At 39.3% G+C, this 27,243-nt stretch overlaps 1 protein-coding gene across 2 annotated transcripts in view; it reads right to left on the minus strand.

The window, feature by feature from the left end:
- Positions 1-27,243, minus strand: part of NYAP2 (neuronal tyrosine-phosphorylated phosphoinositide-3-kinase adaptor 2) — a 245,473-nt gene that overhangs the window by 38,327 nt on the left and 179,903 nt on the right. For both annotated transcript variants that reach the window (XM_036997806.2, XM_073218042.1), the window contains 2 exons: positions 25,827-26,033; positions 5,366-5,469 (listed from right to left, as the gene is read on the minus strand). In XM_036997806.2, the coding sequence (XP_036853701.2) occupies positions 5,366-5,469; positions 25,827-26,033 (311 nt within the window). The remainder of the gene's footprint in view (positions 1-5,365; positions 5,470-25,826; positions 26,034-27,243) is intronic.

Consider the following 27,243-nt stretch of genomic DNA (forward strand, 5'->3'; position numbering starts at 1 on the left):
GCGGTGGTGGGAAACTATGTGTTAATGAAGTGAGTTCAGTTTTTGCTGCTTGGGCCACGTGCTGTGTTTCTGCTTTTCTTCCATTTCCATCACCTAAACCATCATCAAATGATACCATCACTACCAAATGGTACATACCACACCATCAAATCAGCCATGCAAAGGCGCAAACCACTGCCGAGCATCCTCTCAGCTCCTGTCACTGGGGCTTAACACCAACGAAGGAAGTTTGCCCAGCATCTGAGCAAAGGATGGCAGAAGAGGAGGAACCTTCATCACGTCGAGCTGGGGTGGCTCATGACCCAGCCGCATGCCGTGTTCCTCTCCTTCCTGACACTGTTTTCTGTCACCCGCCACAAAGCTTTAGCTTCTAGAGAGGATGCCCTTGCAAATGTATCACTGACCAGATGAAACCTCATAAGACATATGAGGTCTACCGGATTTAGGGCTGGAAGAAAGCACAGAGAGCCTCGGCGAAGCATGTCACATCCGTCCATGCTACTCTAAAGAGAGAAACCTGTTGAAGCTTCTCCCCCTCAGGGTTTGTTTTTACTTTTCTACTTGATCCTGTACATTGAAGGTAAAATTAAATAAGAACATACTCTTTAACGTTACATTATTCAGAGATGTGAGCTGGCACTGAGCTGATGAAACCAGAATTCCTCATGTCCTCGTTTGAGTATCTGTTAATCCTGAATCTCCTTTTGTCTTTAGCCTTCCACATGCTCTCCAGGCACCTACAAGTTGTATGTGCAAATGTCCTGATGATTTGAAAAGTTAAATAAAAGCCCAGAAATCACAGACCCTGAGAAAAAGCAGTGGTCTTCTCAAAGCTTTAAGGTGACGCGTTACTGAGATTGTGAGACAAATTAAAATGTCCCACTGCTCCGGAGGTATCAAGGACCAAGGAAGGGGACAAAATTAGACTGTGTGTGAAAAACATGTTTCTATTTATATGTAGAGAGAGACAGTTATCGAGAGATTTAATAAGTCAGCCAAGGATCAAGGAGTCGCACACTGTGCTGGGCATGGGCAGTGCGCTCTGAACTGGCCACGGCCCTGGTCAAGGAATCCACCTAAATTCTAACCCTTTGTCTTTCATATATACTGATCCCTTATCTCTGTCTGTGGATGATTTACCTTCCTCTTATTTTAACGTAACTAAAAAATAATTTTGACATCCAGGCATGTCCAGAAACACACTCTGGACATGTTTCAAGCTTTGGGCACTGTAACATGTTCCTTCATTGTCTAGGAAAACTGGCCGGAGGCTGGCGTGCAGACATAACTCTGGAGCCTGAAGGAAAAGAGAAGGCCTTTTGCTGTCAGGCAGCTGGGACAGACCCTCGTTACCCCCACCCACAGCCCCTGGTAGGTCATCAAGCTGAAGGGGGATGTTAGCTTGGAAATTATCCAGAGGGCTGCCATCAAAAATAGCAGTTGAAGAATAATCCTGAAGGGACAAGTTGAAAGTCACTGGGCTTGTTTGCTTGGATAACAGCTTTTAAGTACGCAGAAGGGACACGCCTGGGTGAGGCCCGTCCTGGCTGCTGAGGAGGCCATTCTCATGCCACACGAGGCCTGAGGAACAGGAGACAATGGCTTTGGAGGCCGTTTTTACATTTCTAAAGAAATGTGGACCCATCAGACTTCAAAGTGTATGTTAAAGAAAATTAGAACTGGCCTTTTCCTACCATCTCCCCCAAACCAAGGATTATTTATGATAATCCAGTTTAGGATGATAAACAAGCCTCAGGGAAAGAGTAAAATTTCAGTTCAGGGCCTAGATCACTGGTAGCTCTGTGATTATTCCCTGATTCCACAGAGATCTGTTATTTGGAAAATGTGAAGTGTGTGCACTGGTGAATGAGGGTGTGGGTGTGAGCATGAGTTCTCGAGGACAGGCTACCTCCCCTCCTGAGGTGGCAAGACTGTGGATGGCACCATCCTCCATGGAAGGGGGACCGCTTTAGAGGCAGGTTTGTTCTCAGCCAGACCTAGAGGAATCATCTGAACATCATCTACTGTCTAAAAATGCTCACACTTCCTGAGCACATGGCTTTCTATGTTACTACAGAAAAAAAAAAAAAAGTGATGTGCTCCAAGTTCAATACCTGACTTTTATAGTTTTACTTCTAAAGCTAAGGAAACAGCTTTCTCATGGCAGACTCAGAATTCAGTCTAATTCCCAAAGATTTGCATTACGACAAATGCCAAAAAATATGTATTGCAATAAAATTCCAAGGGAGTGTGTTGCCCCAGGTCTAGTCCATTTATTCCAGGGTGAATTCAGAAAGAAAAGCATCTGTTTTCCATCTTTCTGAGTTTAAGAGGATATTATGTGGTGTGGAACAAACTCTAAATACTTTAGAACGCATACATTTTTCCTGAGTGTCCCATTTTCTCTTAGGTATTTTGAACTTCTAGTCAGATGAGGTTATATATTCATACCAATCTTGCGTCTGCTGTAGTTACCTGAAGTCAAAACAGACTGAAACACCAAACAGACGTTATGGTTGGCCGTCACTATTGGCCCTAGGCTCCTCTGTGTGTCGGTCAGTAACTACTGTGTCTACATTCTCTGGAGGTGTGTAGTCATCATTGGCCTAGGCTACTGGGGGTGGGGTCAGGCACTTTGGGTCACCTCCACATCTCTGCTGAAGCAATGTCCAGCACTTCTGTTATTACTCTTGCAGCACTCCTTAGAAAGCTCCAACCAGCCATGACGTGAAGTGGTAAGTGAAAACAGTGGCTTGAAAAGAAGTAAGGATAGGAACAAATGAGCTGAAAGAAAACACAGTTCCTTCTGAACAAGCCGTGATGTCCCTTAAGGTGGCTGAAATGGCAGAGCCTTCCTAAAGCCAGAGTCCTCAGTTTATGAGCACCATCAGGGTTAGTGATTGCTTTTGTTTGTTTTAAATATATGACATGGTTTTCCCTGATTTCTAGCAAGAGTTCTATTATCGAATACCTCCTGTTAAGCATTCTGAGTTGTAATAATTACTAGATTTAAAAATTCTAATGGTGGAGAAACTTTTCAAAAAATAACTAGGGTGATCATTTATTTGGTAATGCTGGGTGTTCCCTACCCTAGCTGGCGTATGAATATTCACTCTTAGAGTCAATATGTTTAAATGTCTTTCCCCATTGCCTTGGGTTACTGAGCAAAGGAGAGGAAAGAGACATCTCAGTCAAGAGCCTGGTGAAAAGAGGATCTTCAATGGTATCTACTGACTTTGGTTCAGTGCTGTTATAGGAATGCTCAGCAAGGTTCTTCAGAGCCATGCTCATCCCTTAAGTTCTAGAGTAGACGAATAGGTGAATATTACAACCAGTCAGAAGAGAGACTCAGAGACCAGCCTTTAATTCCCAGCCCTGACAGCTCATCTACCATATGGCTGTGTGCCAGAACTTCTGCTGGTCACCAAGGGAACTAATGGCCCATAAGCAATGGGGCTCTCTTAGATTGTTATATTTTGAAGAATAAAGAATGCTCCATCAGGTGAGAGATGAGCAAAGAGCTGATAAGGTAAAGGCACAAAGATTGTATCTCGTTTCTGTTCTGGAAGTTTACACCAGAAATCTGCTTTCATTGAGAGTTAAAGGGGTTTAGGGTAAAACAATGATGATTAGGAAAAAAACAAAATAAAAAAACAAAGAATACAACACCTCTCTGTGTAACTGAGAACAATGTTAATGCAAGGTACATGTCCTTGGAAAATAGATTATATTAATGCAATGTTCTGCCAATTAGCTACAATAATCTCCTTTCTGCATACAATATTTTAAACTGTAAATATTGGTAAATGTAATATTTTTGAAATAGCTTTAATAAATAGGATGGTACTTTATCTTAATAAGGTTGTGTTATTTATGTATTAATTCATTGCCTTATTGTTTCTATGTCTTTTATACCCAAAAAGTGTTTGAACTGGATACATTTATTTATGAAGGCATTTAACATTTTAAATTAAGACACAGAAATTCTAAGTAACACTTGAGATGCCCTTGAGAGAAGCCTCTCATCTCTTGTGTTTGTAGATATTTCATACATTCATAAATCACATCCTGTGCACATTTAAGCAAGACCAAAATACTAAAAAGCACCAGGTCTCCCATTAGAAAAAAATGCAATTATTCTGCTTGGTTATGTTTTTTAAATAGCTTGACATTTTAAATAATTGATGAATATGTAATTTGTTAATCAGTAATGGACAGTTCCCACAGAGGTATCATGCCTAGTTTTATAATTTACTATTTCAAAGAGTTTTATGAATGCAGTGATTAAATCTGGAAGCAGAGAGAAACCACTCCAGGATGACATTATTCTATTTAAAATCCATAATACTTAACAGTAACAACAAGAAAGCTTTACAAATTAAGTCAATGTATTGAATTCCTATTGGGTGAGTTATAGATAAACATTTATGTGTAGTGATTTTTCCCCATACTAAATTCCCCATTTATAACCATGTACCCAAATGAACATCAGAGCAACATATTGTTACTGTAAAGGATTAAATGATATTTTAGCTTATGCCTTTATTTCTTATCTTTTTTCCTCCAGTGATAATAGAGATTTCATTTACCATGCATGAACACTTACATCCCCTTTCTGAGGACATTTCTGATATTATTGGTATGAGAGAGAAAAGTCATTTATTTAAAGATCGCCTTATTAATCTACAGCTTTTGGTAAATATCTAGATTATCAGGTCATTCGATTTGTCTTTATGGCCTAAGAAAGAGGACTAGCTGCCATGTTCAATCCAAATGACTTGGTATATCAAGATTTATAAGGACATCGACATTCACAGTGTCACACAATCATGCTCCAAGCTAAATAAAAATAAAATCAAACAGTCACAAATATTACAGTATAATAGGATAAAAGCTAAAATATACGTACAAATTCATCGACAACATCTGTGCAAGTGTTGTGGACAAAACATTGAAAAGGAAATCTACATAAAACAAAGTTGATAAATTTATCAAAGTTGATAAATTTTCAGAGACAGTATAAAAATACACAAAACATGGGAGAAAGAATTTTAAAAAAATAACCACTAAGTCAATACATATAATACAAGTTTACTACATTTATATTACAGAAGGATGGAAACCAGAGACAAAAAACGATTTGGTAACAGACAGCAAAGAAAGTTTCACCAATCACAGGGAAGAAAGACTCCTTTTTGGATGAAAACACAGACTGCCACAACTCATCCCCTCAACCCATACACACAGAGAAGAAGAAAAGGAAATGCGAAAGTTGTCTACAGCAACACATGACAGACAGAGGTGGGAAGCGATTGGCATGTCGCATCACAGGCAGTCAATCACGACTGGCTAACGATGGTGGTACCTGACTCTGCTGCAGGTCACTGGCTTGCCTGAGAGGAGTAACTGATGGCGGGGGCACGCCGGATGTGGACGCAGACCGGCCCAGCTTGCAGCTTACTTTCGGTTCTGTGAACACGGCCAGAGAGAAAGTATTAGTCTAGTAATGTCTGCAGACATGGAATGGCTCTCAGAGCCCCTGCTTGTCTGCTGCCTGCTCTTTCAAATCACCAAATGTTTCTGATGTTTGCTAATAACTGGCGGGTGATGAAATAATTTCATAACAATGGAGTCTAAAACAAGCTTTATTTGCAGATCAGCTCCTGGGAATAAAAAACAAATTGTGGAAGCAGAGGTCTTGTTCTCCTGTGCACCTCACCCCCTTAGGGGTTAGTTTCTATATTACTAGAGGAACAATATCCCATGGGGAAAAGCCAGTGACATGACCATTCGGGGAGCGTTTTGCTTCCGCTTTGGTTCATAGGTCTCCCAAGTCCTAAAATGTCTTTTCCACACTCTTCATTTTCTTTCTTTTATTTTCTCTCTTTTTTTTCTTTTCTTTCCCCATCCTTTTTCCTTCCTCCGTCCCTCCTTTCTTTCTTTCATCATCATTGTGCTGTGCTGGCTGCTTTCAGGTTTTCATTGTAACATTTCTTTAATTTATCTTCATTCCCTATAAATTATATAACCATTTCTAAGACTTTCATTTTTTTTCAAAATTAAAAACCACTCCCCACCTCTTCCTCTATTTAAGGATCCCCAAAGAGCTGCATAGGTCATTGGCAGGATACTTTGGAGATCAGAATTTGGGGATGGAAATTTCTTCAACCAAGATGCATAGAATTTATGGTATACTGATTTTCAGATATATTTGAAGATATTTGATAAACGAGAGGAGAGGTCATAAAAAGAAAAATTGGCATCTGTGCTTTTATCCCAAACTATTATATTAGCTGTTTGTTTCTGAGTGCTTGGTATAGTCTAGCTATACTTAAATTACTTAGATCATCTGTAATCCTCAGGACACTCTTCAGAGTTACACAGGGCTCCCAATGTACAGATTAGAAGACTGAGGCTCAGCAAGGTGAATAATTGCATTGCAAATACACAAATGCATTTCAGAAAGCCTTTCTTTATACATTTGACTTAACAATTACACTCACTGAACAATTAGCCTCACATGGCGTTACATCACTAAGTTACTGATGTGACACACTGATGCCAGAGAGCAGGAATGTGCCCAGTTCTGTTGGCAGAAAAAAAATGGGCTGTGCCACTACATAGAAACACTATCTTCCTGCCATTTCTATATGAACACACTTCAGAAAAGAGCTTTGCTACGTCCATGTCACGTGATTTCTTAACTGCCAACTTCAGCCTCTGCCAGCTGTCTTCCAAGAGGTCCTCCCCACTCCTCACAGCCACCAGATACAGATACAGAATAAGACAAGCTGATGCCCACTCACACACACACATCCCTTTCCTCTCCTATCTCTGCTTCCAACTACTAAACAACGGTTTCACCCCCATATTATAATTATTAAAGAGCACTAAGAACCTCTTTCTTGGCAAATCAAATAGTCTTTTACCTGTGCTTCTGGTTTAAGTGGTGAAAAAAAATTGATAAATGGGCTTTGGACTTAGATATGACTTTGAGTCTATTCAACTAGCTGTGTAAACTTAGATTATTTTTTTAATTTAAGTGTTCTTGCCATCCTTCCCTAGGAAAAAAATACTGAATGTTCCTCACATTCAACTGAATTGAATTCAAAAGAATTATCTGAAGAAGTCCCCCAAATCCTAGAAAATCCTATTATAGGCCTCTCAGAGATCCTCTAGGGCTGTGGCATCATAATTTTTCCTGCTCACTTACCTTTGGGAATACACTGCATTGAACAGTGAGGCTTAGGAGCCTGGAACTAAAAATAGTAAGTTGCCATCCTGAATTTTGCTAATCTGAAAATTGCCAAGGCTTTGGGGGGGGGGTCAAAAACAATGGACATATCCCTCAAAAGAGATCTAGGATACAGCTTTCCTCCCCCAAGAGAACATCATTCCATTAAGAGATTAATTATAAACTAGAAGGCATCTGTCCTTCCTACACCCAAGGAAAACCCCCCTCCTTTGTAAACTCTTGTCTGTAACAATCCCATGTTGTTTGTGAAATTTCAGGGAAGATCAAGTGTAAAGTGAACAAGAAAGGGTTAGTAGATTAAGAAAGAAAGAGTGGGAGATGAGAAAAGAAAGAATAAAAGAGGAAGAAAGAAGGCAGGAAGGCAGGGAGGGAAGGAGGGAGGAAGGAACTAATTTTAACTTATTGGAATAAACCAATATCAAGATATTATCATGAAATTTTTCTAAGATAATAACTCATCATTATAGTAAAGTTTTTACTAAGTAAGTATCCATTGGAATGTGTTACTCAATAGTTCTTTCTTTTTATTCTTAGTGCATACAACCTATGATCACTTTATTTTGTTTTTTTTAAAGGTAGTCATTTCTCAATCATTTCTCATCTTTGCTTTAAGATGAACTGAATTTCTGTTCAGGATTATGTCCCTTGATATTGTTAGCAGATCATCTCCCAGGTGTCCAGCACTGTTATCAGGAGCATCGGAGTTCTCTCTGCTTTCAGAAAGCAAAGACAAATGACTGTTCTCAGCCTCTGTATCTACTCAGCAATACGAGATTTGTGCCTTTTCACCAAAGAAAAAACTTTCATCCAGCATCAAAGAAATAAAATCCCTTAAATTCTGAGGAGACATATCTTTTCTCCATCTTGTTTTTTTTAATACACAATATTCTTTACTAGCAGAGACATATCATGATTTTCCCAAGTCAATCATACTGCTGAAAGTTTCCACTCAATGACTCAAGGCTGAGGAGAAGCCACAGAGAGGACTTTATTTAATATTCCAAAGTATGCTTCTTGCAAACTCTACTTTCATTTCTGGAGAAGACCTTTTCTTTGAAATAACACATATGCTATCTGAGATAAATTGGTGTTTTAACACTAAGAGGCAATTTTGTCAAGACTATGTTAAAATGTCATGGATTCCGAAAACTTTGTTTTAAAGCTTCTATATACATGACAACAAACATATACAATAAATACCCTCCTGTCTCATACTAAATGCAACTTGTTCAGTATATAATTTGAATGAAATTTTATAATTTTGCTTTAAAATTGTCGGACTGTGAATAACCTAATTAATTCATGGTTGATGATGATTTCTAGACAGCAATCAAGCATACTCAGACATTTTTGCTCTATTAGTCTAATCTAGAAATTGTTTTGAAGTGTAGTGGAATTGTTTTAACACTAAATTTAATAATTAATTAGGTTGACCTAATGTCAAACTTGGTATTGATTTAATTAAATATTCATTAATGCTAATTTGGTGGTCTCTTTTGGAATTTTGATGCTATTTTTTTAATATCAAATATTTTTATAGATCCCTAAGATGCTCATAGGCCTAGGGGTTGTGATTTTGAAGGCTGAAAAAATAAAACAAATCTGATCATTGCTGGGATCATTTTGCTGGTGTGACCACAGAAAAAGAAAATCAGCAGGATGGAAAACTACCCTGAGAGTAGAAATTCTTTCTCTCCAGCTTTCCATGGAGCTTTCTTCTCAGGAGGCACCTAAGACTTACATAGCTTTCCATGAGTCCCACTGCCCTATAATCATGGAGCAAGATCCTAGTGTTTTTGGAAGGGTCAGATAGTAAAACTACTGATGCTAAAGTAATTGTTAATTCATTTCAGGAATACTAGAATTCTGGTGAAGACTTAAAAACCAGAGAGAAGCGAGGCAGCCATGTGATGGGTAGGATTTATGATCCAGTGATGGACATGGAGAACTATAGGACCCACTGTTTAGAAGACAAAGCGAATCACATGCATATGGAGTTAGGAGTGCCCTCTGTATGCTTTCTCTATCTGACTAACTGGGATTTTCCTTGTCTTCCACTTTCTTATGTAGAGAGAATATAAATAATACTGCTTATCACATAGGGATGCCCGAGATGCTGCAATATATGGCTGGTTCCTTACATGACAACATAGCATAGCAGAGCATTAACAGTTTTTATTTTATTTTATTTGACGGCCTCTTGTATTCTAATGTACAATTTCAGAAACACCCTTAGGATCTTCATCACTTCAGCTGAATATGAAAATGTACTTTTGTTTTAAAAAAATACTTTATTTTACATGAAAAGAAAATTAAGGTATGTGTGTATAAAGCAACACATTTTACCTATTTAATAGGAAATATGTGCTTCTTAATTATCTTTAAAATCATTGCATAAAGAAAATCCATCTGTCAAGATATAAATTTGAAAAGAGATACTATGATTTGTATCAGGATCAAATGTATATTACCACGGGGTGAGAAATTTCACTTTGTGTCATGGTATCAAAAATAGAATAAACAAACAGAACAGAATAAAATCCCTTTATCATTGGATATTAGAAATAAATATATGACAAAAACCATTTCACCTATTTTTGAAACCTGTTATGCTTTGTTTCTAACTGACAAAATGAAGTAGAATCCTGGCTTAAATTTTCTATATCACCTACCTTATTAATGTGAAAACTCTATTCCTAATAAGTGAAAATTAAAACTGGACATGACACTAGTGATATATCCTCTTTATACCATGGTTTTTGTGGTTTGTTAAAGAACAAACTATCCTGAGACAAAATATGACCAGATATTCTAATTTTTATGGCCCTGATACCATATTCTGTTTCAATAGTCATGGTCTTTGTGCTTCTGCCTTGAACCACTCAATGCCTGTTATAGGCATAAATTAAGCAATATATGTGTCTAGAAAGAAGACTAATCAAATACCATACATGGTCAAATCCACTGCGGCTGGAGATTTCAGTCTGATCTCCAGTAACAGTCATGTCTTTTCACCCTACAGCAGAACTTCTGGAGATTTCTAAGACCCATTGCGGAAGTGAGGACATGAAGTCAAAACTATTTTCATACAAATACTAAGTAAGGTGTTATTTGCCTTTCACACTGTATTGACAAATGCATTGAAAGTCCAAAAACAATGATGGATAAATCTGCTGCTGTTACCTTAGCACATCAAAGCTACAGCATCAAGCTATACTAGTAATCATGTATTTTTCACTGCTACATAGACTTGGATATTTGGTAAGACATTTTCTCAGAAATGAATGAAATGAGCTTATTGCTTTAATGAGACAACTGACAGGATTTGTTGACAATGATAAATTTGAGCTGTCAAGCAAAAATTTTGAAAAGCTTGTATCCACCACTGTGAGCTTGACAGCATTCTAATACTTCAAGGACTTTTCTTAGGATATCAGTGCTGATATTAATTAATGTGCTGTATTGATTTTTATAGCAAAATGTGTTAACATATGGAAGATTTGCATGACTTAGTGAATGGATATTTTCTATAGCATGATCTTATAAATCATGCATGGGAAAAAGATCCATTGAAAGTGCAAGTTAGACCAATGGATTTTAATGTAACAGAACATGATGAGTTTATGGACATGTAACTAACCCTTATGAAACTATTTGTTGAGTTTGGGAAGAGTATAAAAGAAGAATATCCACAATTATATGAAAAGGCTATTAAAATATTCTCCCTTTTCAATTACGCATCTATACAAAGCCAGATTTCCTTCATATATTTTCACCAAAACAATATATCTGATTGAATCCAGAACTGATTCAGTGCAAAGCAGATACGAGAATCTATGTTCTATTAAGCCAGACATTAAAGAGATTTACAAACATGTAAAACAATCTCAATCTGCTGACCACTTGTTACAGTTTTGGAAAATAGTTATTTTTCATGAAAAAATGTTTATTCTATTAATATATAATGGGTTTATTTTAATGAATAGATAACTTTTTAATTCACAATTTTAATTTCTGATATGAGTAATCCTGTTACACTTTACTCACAAAAAAGAAAAGCTCTTCAGGATTCTCAATAATTTTTAAGACCATAAGGGGTCCCAAAACTAAAGAGTTTGAGAACTGTTGCTTTATACAAACTCTGAATCCCCAAAGAGTTTTCTGAAAAAGGTAACTTTTTATACAACTGATTTGCCAGTGGAGTTATTTAAAACACAAAACTTGAAACCAAAGAAAATATCATGAAATGTGGGAAAAACTTTGAAACTCCAGGAGATTTGAGAACCACCGATTTTAAAATACTGCCCTAGAAAAATCCCAATAGCAATGCCCAAGAAAAGCTACAGCCTGCCCATGAGACCTAAGGGAAAACATCCACATTCTCAGGGCATTTTTTCATCACTTATAATAAAAAAGCAAACTTCAAGATTTATTCATTGATTCTTTCATATTCATAAATGAAATCTATTGGGACAATTGCCACGACTTCAAAAATATTTTTGATTGATCATGAACTAGTTTAAAAAAGTCACACTACTTTTAAAACTCCTTTCAGGTCTGCTTTTTGTGCATTTTCTATAACAATGTTGGTAGGATCAGGCACAACTCAAGTTTGCTATTTGCTAAAATTTTATGAAATTGTTGGCAAAAGTTTTGGTAGTAAATGGTTAAACACGGCAAAACTATATTTTAAAAAATTTAATTTATGGGGCTAGGGGGTAATGGTCATCTGTCATTTTCACCTGTCCAGAACCCATTGACTCTTTTTTTTTTTCTTTTTCCTAGAACAGTAGTTTGAATTTTCTTTGGAGATAATATCATCAATAATCTCAGTTTTTATGGTTCCATTGCAGGGGCTGCCTGAACTCCAGCTGCAGAAGTAGCCATGTGACTCAGGTCCATCCGGTCCATCATTCTAACCCCTTGGCCTCACTGATTGGTTCAGGGGTGGACATGTGATACAAGTCAGTCAATGAGAGCTGTCTTCATACTTTGGCTAGAGGTCCTGAGAAACAGCTTTATTTTTGAATGAGGGCTGCTACCCTCTCATCCCTTATTAGCTGAACGACCATGGACGATTTACTTGACCACTCTAAGCTTCTGTTTGTCCACAGGTAAAATGGGAGAAATAAATGTACCTACTTCATAAAATTATTGTAAGAATAAAATAAGATAATAAATGTAGATTTCACCTCATTGATGTATATGTAATAAGAGCTCAAGAAATGTTAGCTGGTTTTACTATTAAAAGGTGAATCTGATCTTTCATCTGCTCTTCTTATAATACCATAGAATCTAAACTGGCTCCTCACAGTGGAACACATGGCTCAGCTTACATAATCAGGTCATCTCTAGTCTTGCCGCCGCCATAGTGCACTGAGTTCTCTTAAAGTCCCGCACCTCTTCTTTCATTCTAGGCGCTTAATCATGCCACTCCACTCTCTCTGGTGTACTTATTCCTTCCCCCTTCCTTTCTTTTCCTCCTATACTAACCTGTATGCTCGGTGAGGACAGGCTTCCTGTCTATCTCATTCCGCACTGTATTTCTCCTGAGTAACATGATAACTGATCCCTGGTAAACATTCACGAAGTGCTTATTGAATGAATTAGTTTAAACCACATTTTAAAGAATGAAGCCAGTGTAAGATGAATTATTTATACATTTCTCTTTTAAAAAAAAAACTTTTCCTCCATTTCTTTACCTTTCCCAAATTTCCAAAATACAGAATAGACTTCTGTTGATTTTAATGTTTAAAAAAAGAGGAAATTGCAGTGCCTGTCTTGAACAGTAGATGGCAGTGCAAATATTATTTGACATGTATCCTCGTCGGTTTACAAAGATTCCAGAACGAGTCCCTGTAAATGTCCAGCATTAAGTCTGAACCTTCTTCTTTATAATGTCTTTTATGGCTTTTCACCGAAACAGGCATTCTCTGTGAATACTGTTGGTGCATCGTACCTGCAGGGCCTTTCCAAAGAAAGCCAACAGCTGCCAACTAGGACCAATGTCAGGGAGGACTCTTGGCACAGAGGGCACAGGGTGGGGCCAGGTTTCCTGCCGTGAAAGACACAAGGAGCTGGCACTACCGTCAGAATTTGAGCCTGCGCATTGTGATCACGGTTCTTAACCAGGATTAATCTATTGACAGGCAAGTAAGATGAAGTCACCTTCTGCGTTTTCTGAATTGCTTATGCCTGGTTAATTATTTTTCCCCAAGAGAATCAGAGAGTAGTTGGATATTTAGAATTTCTTCAACAAGAATGAATTACTAACCAGTTGCATTCTTTCCAACAGTTTTATGGTGTAGTATAGGATATAATCTCAAGGGCTATGCCCATGTTTAGTAGAAATTAAGTTTAAGGGAGTGTGTGTGTGTGTGTGTGTGTGTGTCTCACACATATAATTATATATAGCATATGAAATAAGTATCAGACTTTGAAAACTAAACCAAGTAAGACCCAAGCTTAAAACCCGTACATGGCTTTAAACACACATACATAACAGTTAATGTCACCAAATTCCTTGATTCTCAACTGCTCCTGTAACTTTAACAAACAATCTTGCTAAAAAAAAAAAAAAAATAGGAAAAAGAAAATAAGCAGTTTAGAAAAAAATCCCATCAACTATGGAAAAACAAAGTCTAGTGTGTCCTGTCTTATTGAATCAGGGGGCAAAAATGCCTTCTTGCTGTAAAAAAACCATCCCCATCATAGGTGCAGAAGCTCCTTGAAGGCAGACACCATCAGCGCTATTTTTTAGGGGAAAAGACAACTGAGCACTTAGGTTCTCTAGAATCAGTTTTTAGCTATATCAAAACAATCAGTTACAAGTATCTCTCCATTAGTTATAGGAACAGAGAAAGTTCATGGGCTGGAGAGCAGAGAAAACATTTCTACTTTGGATTTATGAGGCAGGTTATTTGGGGCAACATATTTGTCTTTGTAATTCTGCTTCCCTTGGTTTAAGATGATAATACATTAGCTGGCTTTGTAAATCAGTTCACACAAACCCTGAGTTTAAAATCCATAAATGGTTTCCTGTCATTTTTAGGTTAGACCCGAATCACCGATGTGGCCAGCTCGGCCAGCCCTTGCCAGGCACTAGGCTTCCCCACTCGCCATGCTACCCTGCTCTCCTCCTCCCAGCCACTCTCCCACACACATCCTAGCGTCACCGGGTCACTGCACCTCCTGGTCCTCTCCTTGGATCGCTCTTTCTCCTAATTCACCTGACATCTCAGTTTCCATGTTGTCAGGAAGTCATGTAACAGAGTCCACAGAGTGTATGGTGTCATTTTCCTTGGTCCAGGGCTTTTGTCACAGATTGTAATTACATTTTTAACCTTTGTGATTAGCAGCTGCCACCCCCATTGGCACGTGCTCAATGTTTAGAACTTAAGATTGGAAAAAATAGAAGAAGTGAATAGAATGGCTGAATAAATGAATGAATTCATGATCATGGAGGTGGGAACAGGGAACCCCAACCTAATTAAATCATGGGGAAAATGTGGCAGTATGGATCAGGAACCTGAAATCCACTCGAATCTGCTATTCATCAAAAGTCTACATAATATATTTGATTTCTCATGAGCTTCAGTTCAGTCACATAATTTTAAATGGCTCAAAGATGATCCACAAAGGGGATAAACTTAAATTTCATAATTCAGGGTAAATATAATTTGAAATCATCTTACAGCAAATTTTGTCATTATGTAAGATCCTACTTTCCTTAAACTTGTTCATTTAGCTGTTAATTTGAACATGGAAGACCTTAGACACAATCTGAACATGGAAGACCTTAGATACAACCAGAAAACAGTCATTCTTTGCTCCCCACAAACAGTTCCAACTACCTGGTGGTGGGGTTGGGGTGGGGGTGGGGGTGGCAGTTCTTCTTGCCCTTTGGATGAACCCTAGGCCAAGTCCCAGAGCTTTTCCTTTGCATTTTGATAATTAAAAATCCTTCAATTTCTTGAAGTCCCAGAATGTCTTTTGGAAGTAATTTAAAAGCCTAGCTCCTTGCTTTAACTACCATTGGAACTTTATTTCAAGAAAACACTTCTCTCCTTCACCTATTTAGCCCTGCTAAATAGCACACAGAGGAGATGGCCCCCCCACTTAGTCCCTTCTGTGTTTGCCCCCACAGGGGCAGAGATAGGATGAGGGGAAGAGAGAGGGCATGGGAAAGGTCTTGACTGGCACTAGCATGTACTGGCATTTCGCTCTGTGGCAGGGACAGAAAGAGAGGTGAACACCTATCACTCTGGGGCTGCTTTCACGTGACCCTGAAGGCCTCCCGTGATCTCCACCTGGAGATCTCCTTGCTGTCTGTCTACTGGGCATCCCGTAGTGCACCTTGACCTTGCACCGAGAGTCCTTGTAGCTCTGGGCAGCCACATGACGTAAGCCACCTCCAGGGTTGCTCTCCATGGCCTAATTGGGTCCATGGGGGGCACACTTGGCCCACATCTTTAACCCATCACCAGTGGCTGGAGTAACTTGCCAAGCAACTTTCTGCTCTGTGGTCATAGGTCATTTACCTAACCGCTGATACTTTTTTTTTACATATGCCTCCAATGATGAAAACAAATAAGATTTCCAGGTCCCACTAAAGTCTCTCACTTTATTTTCCACTGGGGGAGATGCTTCTCACTTCTCATCCCTCCTCTGTCATGGATGGAGATTCATCATACACACATGTACACACACACGTACAAACTCTATCACAAATTTCTAATACCTTGTGTCTAGCCTCTTAGCTTGTAACCATTTTCTGAGGCTAGAGATGATAGTTCAGTTAAGGACAGAAAAATTCATTTTGATCACTTCCTTTTTGCAAATTCTGCTTCCATGGTCCTGCTTTTTGCCTTGGAACGTGACAGTCATGGCTTACTATCATTTTTTTAAATTAGCCTTCCACATTTTATACCCTGTTTATTTACATTTGAACCCTATAAAGATATACTTTGGCTATTTAAAATGATTAACTCATTCCAAGTTCTCCTTCTCTGGTTGTTTCTCAAAGCTGTATCACCAGTATCAGGAGAAATACAAACAAAACTATTTCTCTGATGAATGCAAATTCTAGCAGGCAGAAGTTAACAGTTTTCCACAGAGACATAAAAGTGGGGCTACTGGGGATATGGCTTGCATCACCCTCTAAGGACTGTCCAAATGAGAATTCTGTTATGTGTTCACTACTAGAATTCAGAAAGGGAGAGTCCAACTCTAGTGTGTAAAATGCTAAGCAGAACCTAGCAACTGGGATCTGGCCAATGCTCCCTGAGGAAATAAGCAAGCACCCAATTATGACTGCGAAGGAGAGCAGATGTGCAAAACTCTTCCGCTGCCTGAGCTGATGGTACAGAATGGCAGCCTGGAGGGTCACAGACACTGAAGCCCCCAGCTGCCTGGGGCTGATGTGGAGCCAAGCAGGAAGTTAGTCAGTCTTCTACAGCGGAGCCCAAACTACAGTAGAGGCCTGAACTCTTCCAGAGTGACTTCTTGCTCCTGTTGCATAGTAAAAATAAATATAGGAGACCTCGAGGTGCTTAGCAATACACAGGCCCTAAATGACGCAACTGTGACAGTGAAAAGTGATGCTTTGAAAAGTGAGATGGTGAGGAAAAAGACGGGAGGGTGGATGTTCCTGACTGTTCATTTCTCAGTGAGCATGCTCTACTCATGAGGTCATAATAGCAAGGCATTTCTATTTGAGGGAAAGCCAGCAAAATTCAAATAGACCAGGGTATTTCTATCAGTTACTTATATGTCACACTACGCCCCAACTCAGTGACTTAAAATGACGCTCATTTAGTTTTGTTCACGAATGCATGGATCAGCTGGTGGTTCCTCTGGGCTTGGGCTGAGCTCACTTGTCTGTCTGTAGTCGGCTGTGGGCCATCCAGGTGTTCCTGCTATGTCATCCTGCGCTCTCTTCCGTGTTTGGGGGTTGGCCGGCTGAGGGCTGTCGGCTCTGTTCTACATGTGTCTCATTGTCCAACTGGCTAGCTCCAGTTTGCTTACATGGTGCACTGCCTCGCAAGGGTTGGAAAAGAGCCAGCCCTCACGGCCTCTTGAGGCTGGGGCCCAGAATTGGCCCAAAGTCACTTGCATCTCATTCTATTGGTCAATGCAAGACATAAGGCCAACCCAGGTTCAAGGGGCAGGAAATAGGCCTTACTCTTGATAACGAGCTACAAAAAGCACATTGCAATGGGCGTGAATACAGGGAGAGGGGAGTACTTGGGACCATTACTGCCATAATAGCATCCCAAAGCTGCCAGTCCACATGAAGAAATGGAGGAAAGAGAAGAGGAAATAGTTTGGGAATCATGTAGCATATTAAAATGTTTAACACTAATCAAGTTCCAAAAATAAATCTTTTTCATCCACACCTCAGTAAGTGAGCTGCAGGGAACACTCAATCCCCTCTTCCTTGTCGAGCTCCAGCGTGTCATGCTAGTCTCAAATTAAATACCACTTTCTTTAGGAAACTTGCCTGAAATGCCTTCCTTTTAGCCAGAAAATAAATCAAGTATTTCCTCTCCATAACACTTATAAGAATCTGTATTTTTGTTCCTGTCTTCCTTGCTAGACTAGGTGCTCTGAGAGTACAGGGTCCAGCTGGCCATATTTACGTTGCACACCTGCACCCCTGCCTAGCCCCTGCATAGCACAGAGTAGATGCTGACTAAGTATTTCTTAGAAAATAAACACAAAGGGAATGAATGAATGAATGAGTGAATGAACGAACGAACAAACAAATGGATGGATGAAGATTAAGTTGACTATTATTAAGGAAAATGTATACATTGGGGGATATCAAATTTTCATGTGATTTCCACATCCTTGCCAAGATGATTTTAAATTCCATTCTCACCATCAAACAGAACAGAAACACTGAGAGAGATTAAGATTACTTTTTCATAACTTTGCACAATACAGCAACCAAGTTTTAAACCCTGCATCTGTCCCTTTCTTTAAATTTAATAAATGCAAACTCAAAGGGATCCAAAAACGGCCATCACACTGTCCTAAAAATCTTGATTGGAAAATGTGCAAATAAACAAAGCACAGGCTGTTGCATGAATAGTAGCCCTATGACCAGTTATATTATGTGTAGCTGAAGAAAACCTTATATTATATTTGCAATGAGCAGAGCTTTCCAAAGGAAATGTTTCAGTCTTGGTCTTAGAAAAAAAAAATCAGAGACTTCTGCAGTAAAATTGAATGCTAACAGAATAAACTTTGGTCTACTAGCTATCATAAGCCAGCTTTATACTAGGCATTTCTATGCATTTTTAAATTTAATCCTCATAAAGACCTACGCTGTGACATTTCTTTTATCTTTTCTGTATGGATAGAGAAATCAGAGCACAGTATGTTACGTAATTTCCTCAAGTCTTTGCCACCAAAATATTAATTTATTAACATTGTTGCAAAGCATGAGTTGGTTGCACAGAAAAGGAAGGTGGTGAGGTGGGGGTGGGGGAGAGAAAACTACATGGATTTATTACGGTTTGCCAGGAATTGTTGTCATAAATACTGTACCTCAGTTCCCAGTCCTGCTGCCCAGCTACACTGCTCACCTGTTTTTCACTTCTCTAGGTTTGTGTGCATGGGACTCTTCTCAAGTATGAAGGACTGAATCATGAATGCTATTGAGTTAGAGCTTCCAGGACGTTTATCAGCAAAACTAGCCAGTGACTCCAGCATTACCAAGTAAAGTACAGTAAACATGTTTCAGAATTTTCAAGAGGAAAGCATCTTCCTTATAAATCAACTGGTAAAAATTCACTATCCAAAGACTACACTCTTGGATTCCATTGCAGTTCCCTTTCCTAAATCCCAGTTTTGTGCTGCTTATATTCAATGGCCCCCATCCTTCGTGGGTATCCACTCTAGGCCTTCAGCTCATGCCCTAATATATTTGTGGTCTTTCCAATCTTAAATTATATGATTAGAATATGAATTAGGGCTCCAAATGATTTATGAGCCATAGTTTGGGGTGTGGGTGTGCTCAGCACCATGTGGGGGCCGGAGATCTCACCATCCCCAGCAAAACGACCCATGGCTGCTTTGATGCATGTCTCTCTTCCTGCCCCCTCTGTCTAAATCCTGCTCAGTTCAGGGCCTGCTCAGATGCCTACATTGCCCCAGACCAGAGGCTCGCCTGGCTCTGTTGCAAAGATATCTGCGAAGGTATCTGGAATCCTAACGATGATTAGTATTTATTTAATAATTACTGTGTTCCAGACACCACACTAAGTGTGTTAATATGTTATCTCATTTAATTCTCAACTTTAATTCTCAATAGTATTTATGAGTTAGGTACCATTTTCATCCATCTTTTATAAATGAAGCTCAGAGAGATGAAGGGACATGTAATCACAAATAAAATAGAATTTAGATTTAAATCTAGATCTGCTGGATGCCCAAACCTCAGTGCTCAGCCACTGTATTATACTTTATGCATGTATTAGAATTTGTATAAAATTTATTCTGCAAATGTGGTATGCAAGAAAGGCTGTATTTCTTTGTGTTCATTAAATGAAATCAAATCCATATCTGTCTTTACTTCTGTGAAACTGTGTGCCCAGGACTCCTTTTGGATATGAAGGACTGACTCATGAATGGTGGTGGAAAATGCTTTCCTGCAATGGGTCATGAAAAGGCCTAGAACTGCTGTGCAGACTATATAAGATCTCTTCCGGTGTTCAGTCCACCTGAGAGTACAGGGTTCTGTTTTCCAAGCATAGAGAGCCTCTTAAAGTACTGAGTTCTGTATTTTGGCATACAGCCTAATGTCCAGCCTCACCAAAAGCCCTATACAAAGTCTACTGCACCCGTCCTCCCTCCCAGTGAGATGCTGGCCACTTTGCCAGGATGCCGTGGGTTCATAGGCTGCTGGTCCTTACTATTCAGGGAATGCCAGGCCTGTCTTCCTCTTTGAGAGTTCAGAAATCCCTTCTGATCATCAAAGGCCACATGCCTCTCCTAATACCCCATCTTACCCTCGGCATAGCCTTCTCAAAGAGCTGCAGCTCCTAGAAAATAAAGCTGGGAGAGCAGGATGTCTCCTGGCTCCTGCTGCTTCTACTATAACCCAACCACCCTGTGCTTCAGGGTCAATGCCATGTCTTCACTGAATGGAATGGGCATCACTTGATTCTACAAACCAGAAAATGCAAATTGTCAGCCCTTGCATTACCTAGCCAAAGAAGTAAATGATTTGATTCAATATTTTCTGAAAACTGAGCTGTATTTAAAAACTGGGAGATTTCACATGATAGAATTAAATCTGGGGATTGTGGGTGGGTATTTCTCATGGCCAGAATCAGCTGGTACTAAGGAGCTTCTGCCCTTGAGATGTCCCTGTTTTTCCAGGTCACCTGCATTTGCATCATTCAGCCCTGATGTTTGCTAATATGTAATGGATTTTCTTTGCAATGAAGAAATATTTTCCCATGTCTAAGCTTCTAACAAGTATGGAAATGTGTAACTTAGAACAAAAGGGCTTCAAGTTTCAAAAAATGGGGCAATTATTTTCTTGGTGGAGTGAAGAAGTATGTATGAAATGTGCAGTTAAAACATGCCTGTTTTGAAGGAGGTCCCCTCCTAATTCACTCACTAATGCTACCTGCCTATGTTCTAGGCATCTCAGCTTGCAGCCCAGGGCAGGCCTTCTCAGAACAGCAGAAAAACACAAGGATGGACACACAGAAGCTGAGGTCTTTTAAGATCGTTCTATGTAGGATTAAGCCAAAACTTTCTGAGTTTACTTTCAAAAATACTTCTTCAGTCAGGCTGGCCTGGCCAGGGCACCTGGAGAGGTCTGCCTCAGCCTTTGTCTACCTTCTTCACCCATGTGGAAAGTTCTCTATCTATTCCTATTCAATAATAATAATAAACGAACTTTTAAAGACCTGCTATAATCTTGGTTTAAAACTCAATATCTCCCATTAAGCCCTCTATCCTTTTTCAAGCCACACTAATTTTCTCTTTTCTGAATGATATTAAGTATATAGTAAACAATAATATATAATCATGAATATAATATATTTAATTATGACCTAATTAATTAATTTATGGTTAATAGTTTTGTGTCATAAAGAAGTATAGATTTTTTGAGTGGCAGAACCTGTTTTATATAGTACATGCTGTGTGTGTGTACAAGCATGTGTGTATGTGTGTATGCATCTGTGTGTGCATCTGTGTGTGTGCATCTTTCTTCCCCAGAAACCACTGCAGAGTTAGATATAAGCTGCTTGGAAACCATGGATTGATTGATTCAGTGGTGGAGATCTGAATTTTTGTTAGTACTATATTTATTTGCATAATTTCTGCTTTTTCCCATTATTTTCTTGGGCATGTGGGTTCCAGTCCTCCACCTCCTTCAAGAATCACCCTCTGGGGAATCTCTGATTTACTAAACAACTGTGCCTTTAATAAAGACCACAGCAACCAGTGGCTCCGTTAATTAGAACTGAGATCTCCTGACACATCCCCTCGCTTCACTTCAGCAATTCCTCCATTCCTCAGAAGAGCTGTAAGGAACAACCATTTCAAGGGGCTAAACTACTTCTTGTAAAGCAAGAGTCTGTGACTGGTAGCATTTGGGGTGTGTGTGTGTGTGTGTGTGTGTGTGTGTGTGTGTGTGTGTGGTGTGTGTGTGTGTGTGTGTGTGTGTGTGTGTGTGTGTGTGTGTGTGTGTGTGTGTGAAAGAAAGAAAAAAACAGGCAGAAAGTTGGCAGAGGTTGGGGGGATTCACGAGGAGGTAGCATTTGGTGTGTGTGTGTGTGTGTGTGTGTGTGTGTGAAAGAAAGAAAAAAACAGAGGCAGAAAGTTGGCAGAGGTCGGGGGGATTCACGAGGAGGACCGGGTGAACCCCTCCCTCCTCTGGGGTGTCGGGTGTGGAGCTGGGTCCCTTGGCTGCTCAGGAAGGAGGCTTGTCAGTTGCATTTCTAGAGTTTCGCGTGGGGGATTCGTAGTTGAGTGGCCCAGTGGCCCACGGGCGAGGAGACGATAATGAAGACAGTGTGTGAAGGGAAGGACAAAGAGTAAATTCTGACTGAACTCTCTTTCATTCCAAAATGCTCTCCTCACTGGTTATTTGTCTTTTCTGGACCAAGGCCATCTCACTGAGGAGTATTCTTGAAGGGGTGCATCATTTGTTTCAAACACAAAAGGTGAGGGAACTTAAGATAGTCTCATTTTATATATTTTTGCTAGTGGAACTGACATTTTCTAGTACAGAATTGGCACATTTTAGGATCTTTCTTTACAGAAAAATAAAAACTACAAACATAACAAACATTTTCCTATTCTCCTTTTCTCCCTCAAAACTGGTATAAGGGTAGCCCCTCGATGGATACACTTGCAATGGTTTATTTGGGAGTTCAAGTAATTGAAACGCTCTTTTGAGTGTTCATGTTGACAGGTTTGCTTTCACATAAGAATCCCTAACTTGCACTAGCATTATCTATATGACTTGACATTTGCCCTTATACATCCTATTTCTTCCAATATGCATACAAAAATGTCTTTATTAAAGGTGTAACAGAGCTCTTTTCTTCTTCCCCTTCTGTCTGCCTCCTTCATAATCTAAGATGAAGAGCGTGAGGGGTTGAAGATATTTATGTCATTTCCCCTGTTCAGTAGACCATTTACTGCTCTACAAACAGAGCTGAAAAAACCAGGAAAGAAGATTTTAGATGCCATAAAACATGAGAGTGGCCTCAGGAGTTTGCAGTGGAAGAAAGTAAAAGTATGCTATAAATTATATTTGCACTCTGCATTTCTTGAAAGATTCATTTCAAAGTGCCAAGACATATCACAGCTGACCTATTTTTACGCAACTTACTAAGTGTTCAGTAAAAGCTTACATGTGGAACATCTAATTGTTCCATTTCTGTTGATCTCACAGGTTTTTTCCTTTGCTCACACTTTGAATCTGGAATCTGGATTCCCCCTCCAGATTCAGTATCCTGCCCTTCTAGTTGAGAATCACCCAGTCTTAGGGTTCTCACCACTCCAAAAGTCTCTAGGCTCAGTCTCCAGTACCAATAAGTCTCAACTCCAGACCTGTACTTGCAGCTGTTTACTATATTCTCAATTAGATATCCCAGAGCACAGAATCAACATTTGAGTCCTGACTTTCTCACCTAAAGCTTGTTCTATATCTTGTATTGACTGCCTCCCAGTCAACCATTCTTAGAGTCATCGCTGGATCTTTTGTGATGAAAACTGAATTACATTACACCTATCTTAAAAAATATTTAAATGGATATAAAATGTCCACTAAATAACACTCAAAACCTAACCATGGTGTGGCAGATACTGCCCATTGCTTATGTAACATCATTTCCCCTCATCTCTGAACACGGACTGATGATTTAATTTCCAGATTCAAGTCAAAGGCCCCCCGATTTAAGAAAAAAAGAGCCCTCTCTAAGCTCATGGAAATTCATTTCCCCTCACACAATAATTGGTCCAGAGGACATGTTTCCCAGTTTTGACCAACTAGCGGAAAATGTCTGCAGAGGCATGATGCCCAAAATGTCATAGATCACGATAAGGAAAAAGTCATCAAGGGGAGCAGAAGGGGAGAGTTAGACAGATGGAGACTTCCTGGGTCATCGGTGGCATCATGGAACAGTTGCAAAACACCTGGAGCTGCCTACCTCCAGACTGGATGCTATGGGAGTTAACACAGGCCATTTTCCCCTTAAGCCACTGGTCACTGGTACTTGTGCTGAAAGCATTTCTATCTAATATACAAGGTCCTTCAGGATTCTTACTATCTGGTCCCAACCAACTTTGCATTTTCTTCAGTCAATTTCCCCTCACTTTTCACATCAACAGTTGGTCCCATCCCCTTATGTTTTAGGTGTTTATCCAGAAGGCAGATTTCTTCCTTCTGCGTCATTGCCCCGGTGAGCAGCTCTTGATGGTTCAAACTCTAGCTCAAGTATCCTCAAGCAATTATTATTTTATCCACCAAAAGCCTCTGACTGTTCTTGCCCAAATCATACACTCCCAGAAAAAATGGATTGATCTTCAGTTTCACATATTATTTGTATATAACACATTGTATTGTGATGATCTATTTGTCTCATACTTGACTTTGAACATCTAAATGCAAGAACGCCTTATTCATCATTGTGCTCTCAGATCACAGAACAGTGGCTGTTACATAACAGGCACTCTGTTTTCATATCTCTAGTCACAGTAGGAGCCAATATTGCTCATGTGTTTTGGATAGAGCTGGCACATACTTAGATAATTCTTTAAAATATGAATAATAAGTCAAAAACTAACCGTAAGTCCCAATTGAATAATGATGCCAACATTCTTTGGGAGATAGCTTTTTTCCCTACAAAATCTCTGTTCCTTATTTTTCTTTCTCTTTTTGACAAAATACACAGATATCTTCTTCTCATATGCCTATCAAAAATATATTTTTTACTTTCTGCTAAATTCACATAATGATGCTTCTCCAAGATTTGAACTCATGCTGTTAATTTGCCATCCATATGATACATGACATGGCAACATCACCAAAGCTTTAAGTTACATTTTAAGTCTGGGGAAGCAATTGTTCTACCTTTGCCCGGGGACTCTCCTATAGACAGCCCTTCCCAAATACAGAGATCATTCATCCTGTCTCAATTTTATGCATGACTGTCAGAGAGACCACAGGCTAAATTCATGTAAATTGCTTTCCAAGATGAGTAGCACAGTTGAGAACATTAAAAGATTGGTCTTTTCTTCAGAACCCTATCACTCTTAAAGAATAGAAACCTGAAAAACACAGGAGGTTGCTTGGTATTTATTATCTACTTCAATTGACAGCTCTCTGTGAGTCCATCATGAAGATTTATCAGTTCAAAGCAAACATATGCTGCTTTTACAGAATTAATTCTAGTAATATTTATCTAATAACAATGAAAATTACATCACATGTTTTAATTTCAACTTGTGAAATTTACAGGTCTATTAGATTAAAATGTTCTAACTCTTTTGACTTAGATTTGGATCTTGGTACCAAGATCAAAGTCCAGATACAGATTTCAGCTCATCAGAAGGCAGTAGAGAACATAGATACCATGACTCCATGTTCTCTACTGCCTTCAGATTGCCTTTGTTATGTTTTTATCTTCAATTTTACTTATTGCTTATTTTTTCCCAGCTGCCTAAATTCTTTTTTAGGAAGCAATGGAGACACAAACCCAAAATCACTTAAACTTCATACATTAAAAATGCTATAGATAATGCCTCCGGATGTGTTTGAAGAAATTCAGTACAAGATGTTGTAAGATGGCAGAGTTGCCACACTGCACAGCTCCATGAAGCACCATCCACTTCTCTAGGGTCCTTGTGAATGAGGCTCCGTGGAGGGGCACAAAAGGTCATCAGAGCCCTTTGTGTAAAGAGCTACTTTACGCTTTCCTTAAGAATAGAGACAGAGATATCTGTGGTTATGATTCTCTATGTGACAACTGCATAAAAGAAATTTCTAGATGCATGGAGAATTACCATCTGGGAGATCATTTGCTATCTTTCTTACCTGAACTGTGATTTCCTGCTAACAAGGTGGGGCTCACAGAGCATCTTCCCAGTCTGCTGGTGACCACAGGTGGCCCTGGTGTTCCATCCCATTCCTGAGCTTTGATGGGCTCTCTGGGAGACGTCCCATGATGCCCTCTTTCTTTGCTGTCCAGCCTTGGTAAGGGCTCCGTGCTGTGGCTCCGGACCTTGAGCTCCTCTGTCGATTCTGTGCATTAACAGAATGGCATTCTGTTAAACGAAAGTCAAATCCTCCCCAGACTCCTTTAAAAATTAAAGAATACTTTCCCAAAATGTTTTCAATATAGTATTGGAAACTTAGACCTGCATTGGAGATGACACCATTTAATAGGAATGGAGATAACATAGGGCTTTTTCTCTGTTAATACTCAAATTAATACTTTTTCCTCAAATTAATACTGTGAGGAAGTAGTTTTCTCATTAGAAGAGGAGAACCTCAGTCGATCCTGAATCTTCATTAATAGCTCTTCCCTTGTGCTCATCTTCAAGGAAACTTCTTAGCAAACATTTCACACTTATTTGTTTTATTTCCTCATCTTCCATCCACTCATTAGCCTGCCTATAATGACATGAGTCCAGCCCAACCAGTCTACTAAAACTGCATCTGCTAAAGTCACCCAGTGCATTTCTGTTGGGAAATTTAGAAGACATTTTTTAAGCCATTTGATGACTCTGATTACTCTCTTATTTATATCATCAATTCTCTTGGCTTCACTAATGGCCCATCTGCCTGTGTCATGTTCCATGCCTAACACCATTTCTGTGTCATTCATACCTTCCCTTCCTCCTTTCCATCTTGGTTGCCTCAAAGGTACTAAATTAGTCACTATTCTCATTCTATAGCTACTCTTCCTGTGATTTTTATCTACCAGGATTCAACTAGCACTCACCTGATTGTTAGTGATTTCTAAATAGTTTATCAAAAGCCTGGATCATTCTCCTGAGCTTTAGAGTCATTTTTCCAGCCATGTGCCGGATGCATCTATCTGGATACCCCATAGATAACACAAATTAAACATTTAGACACTGAACTGGCCCCAATTCCTCCTGTCCAGACAACTGTCTAAGCTAGAAGTTTGACTCTCCTTTCTTTAACTGCTGCTCCCCAAACCTATCACTCAATAGATTAGGCAGATTTTATTTCTGAATACCTTGCTTTCCCTTTTGTTGAACTTTGTGTCATATTTACTTTAACTACTTTGGTTCAAACTCTAGTCATAGCCCTTGAATTACTGCCACTTGTCTCCTAGATTTTGTCCTTGACTCCCCAAGGAATAAGCTCCATATACTGCCTAAATCATCTGTTTAAAATGCAAATCTAGACAAGTGTTTTTTCAGGAATGGATGTGATAGCCATTCTGTAATACATGTACAGAAGCGTTTAAACACGCATGTAG

This window comes from Manis javanica, chromosome 12 (assembly GCF_040802235.1).
Source record: "Manis javanica isolate MJ-LG chromosome 12, MJ_LKY, whole genome shotgun sequence".
Taxonomy (NCBI): Eukaryota; Metazoa; Chordata; class Mammalia; order Pholidota; family Manidae; genus Manis; species Manis javanica.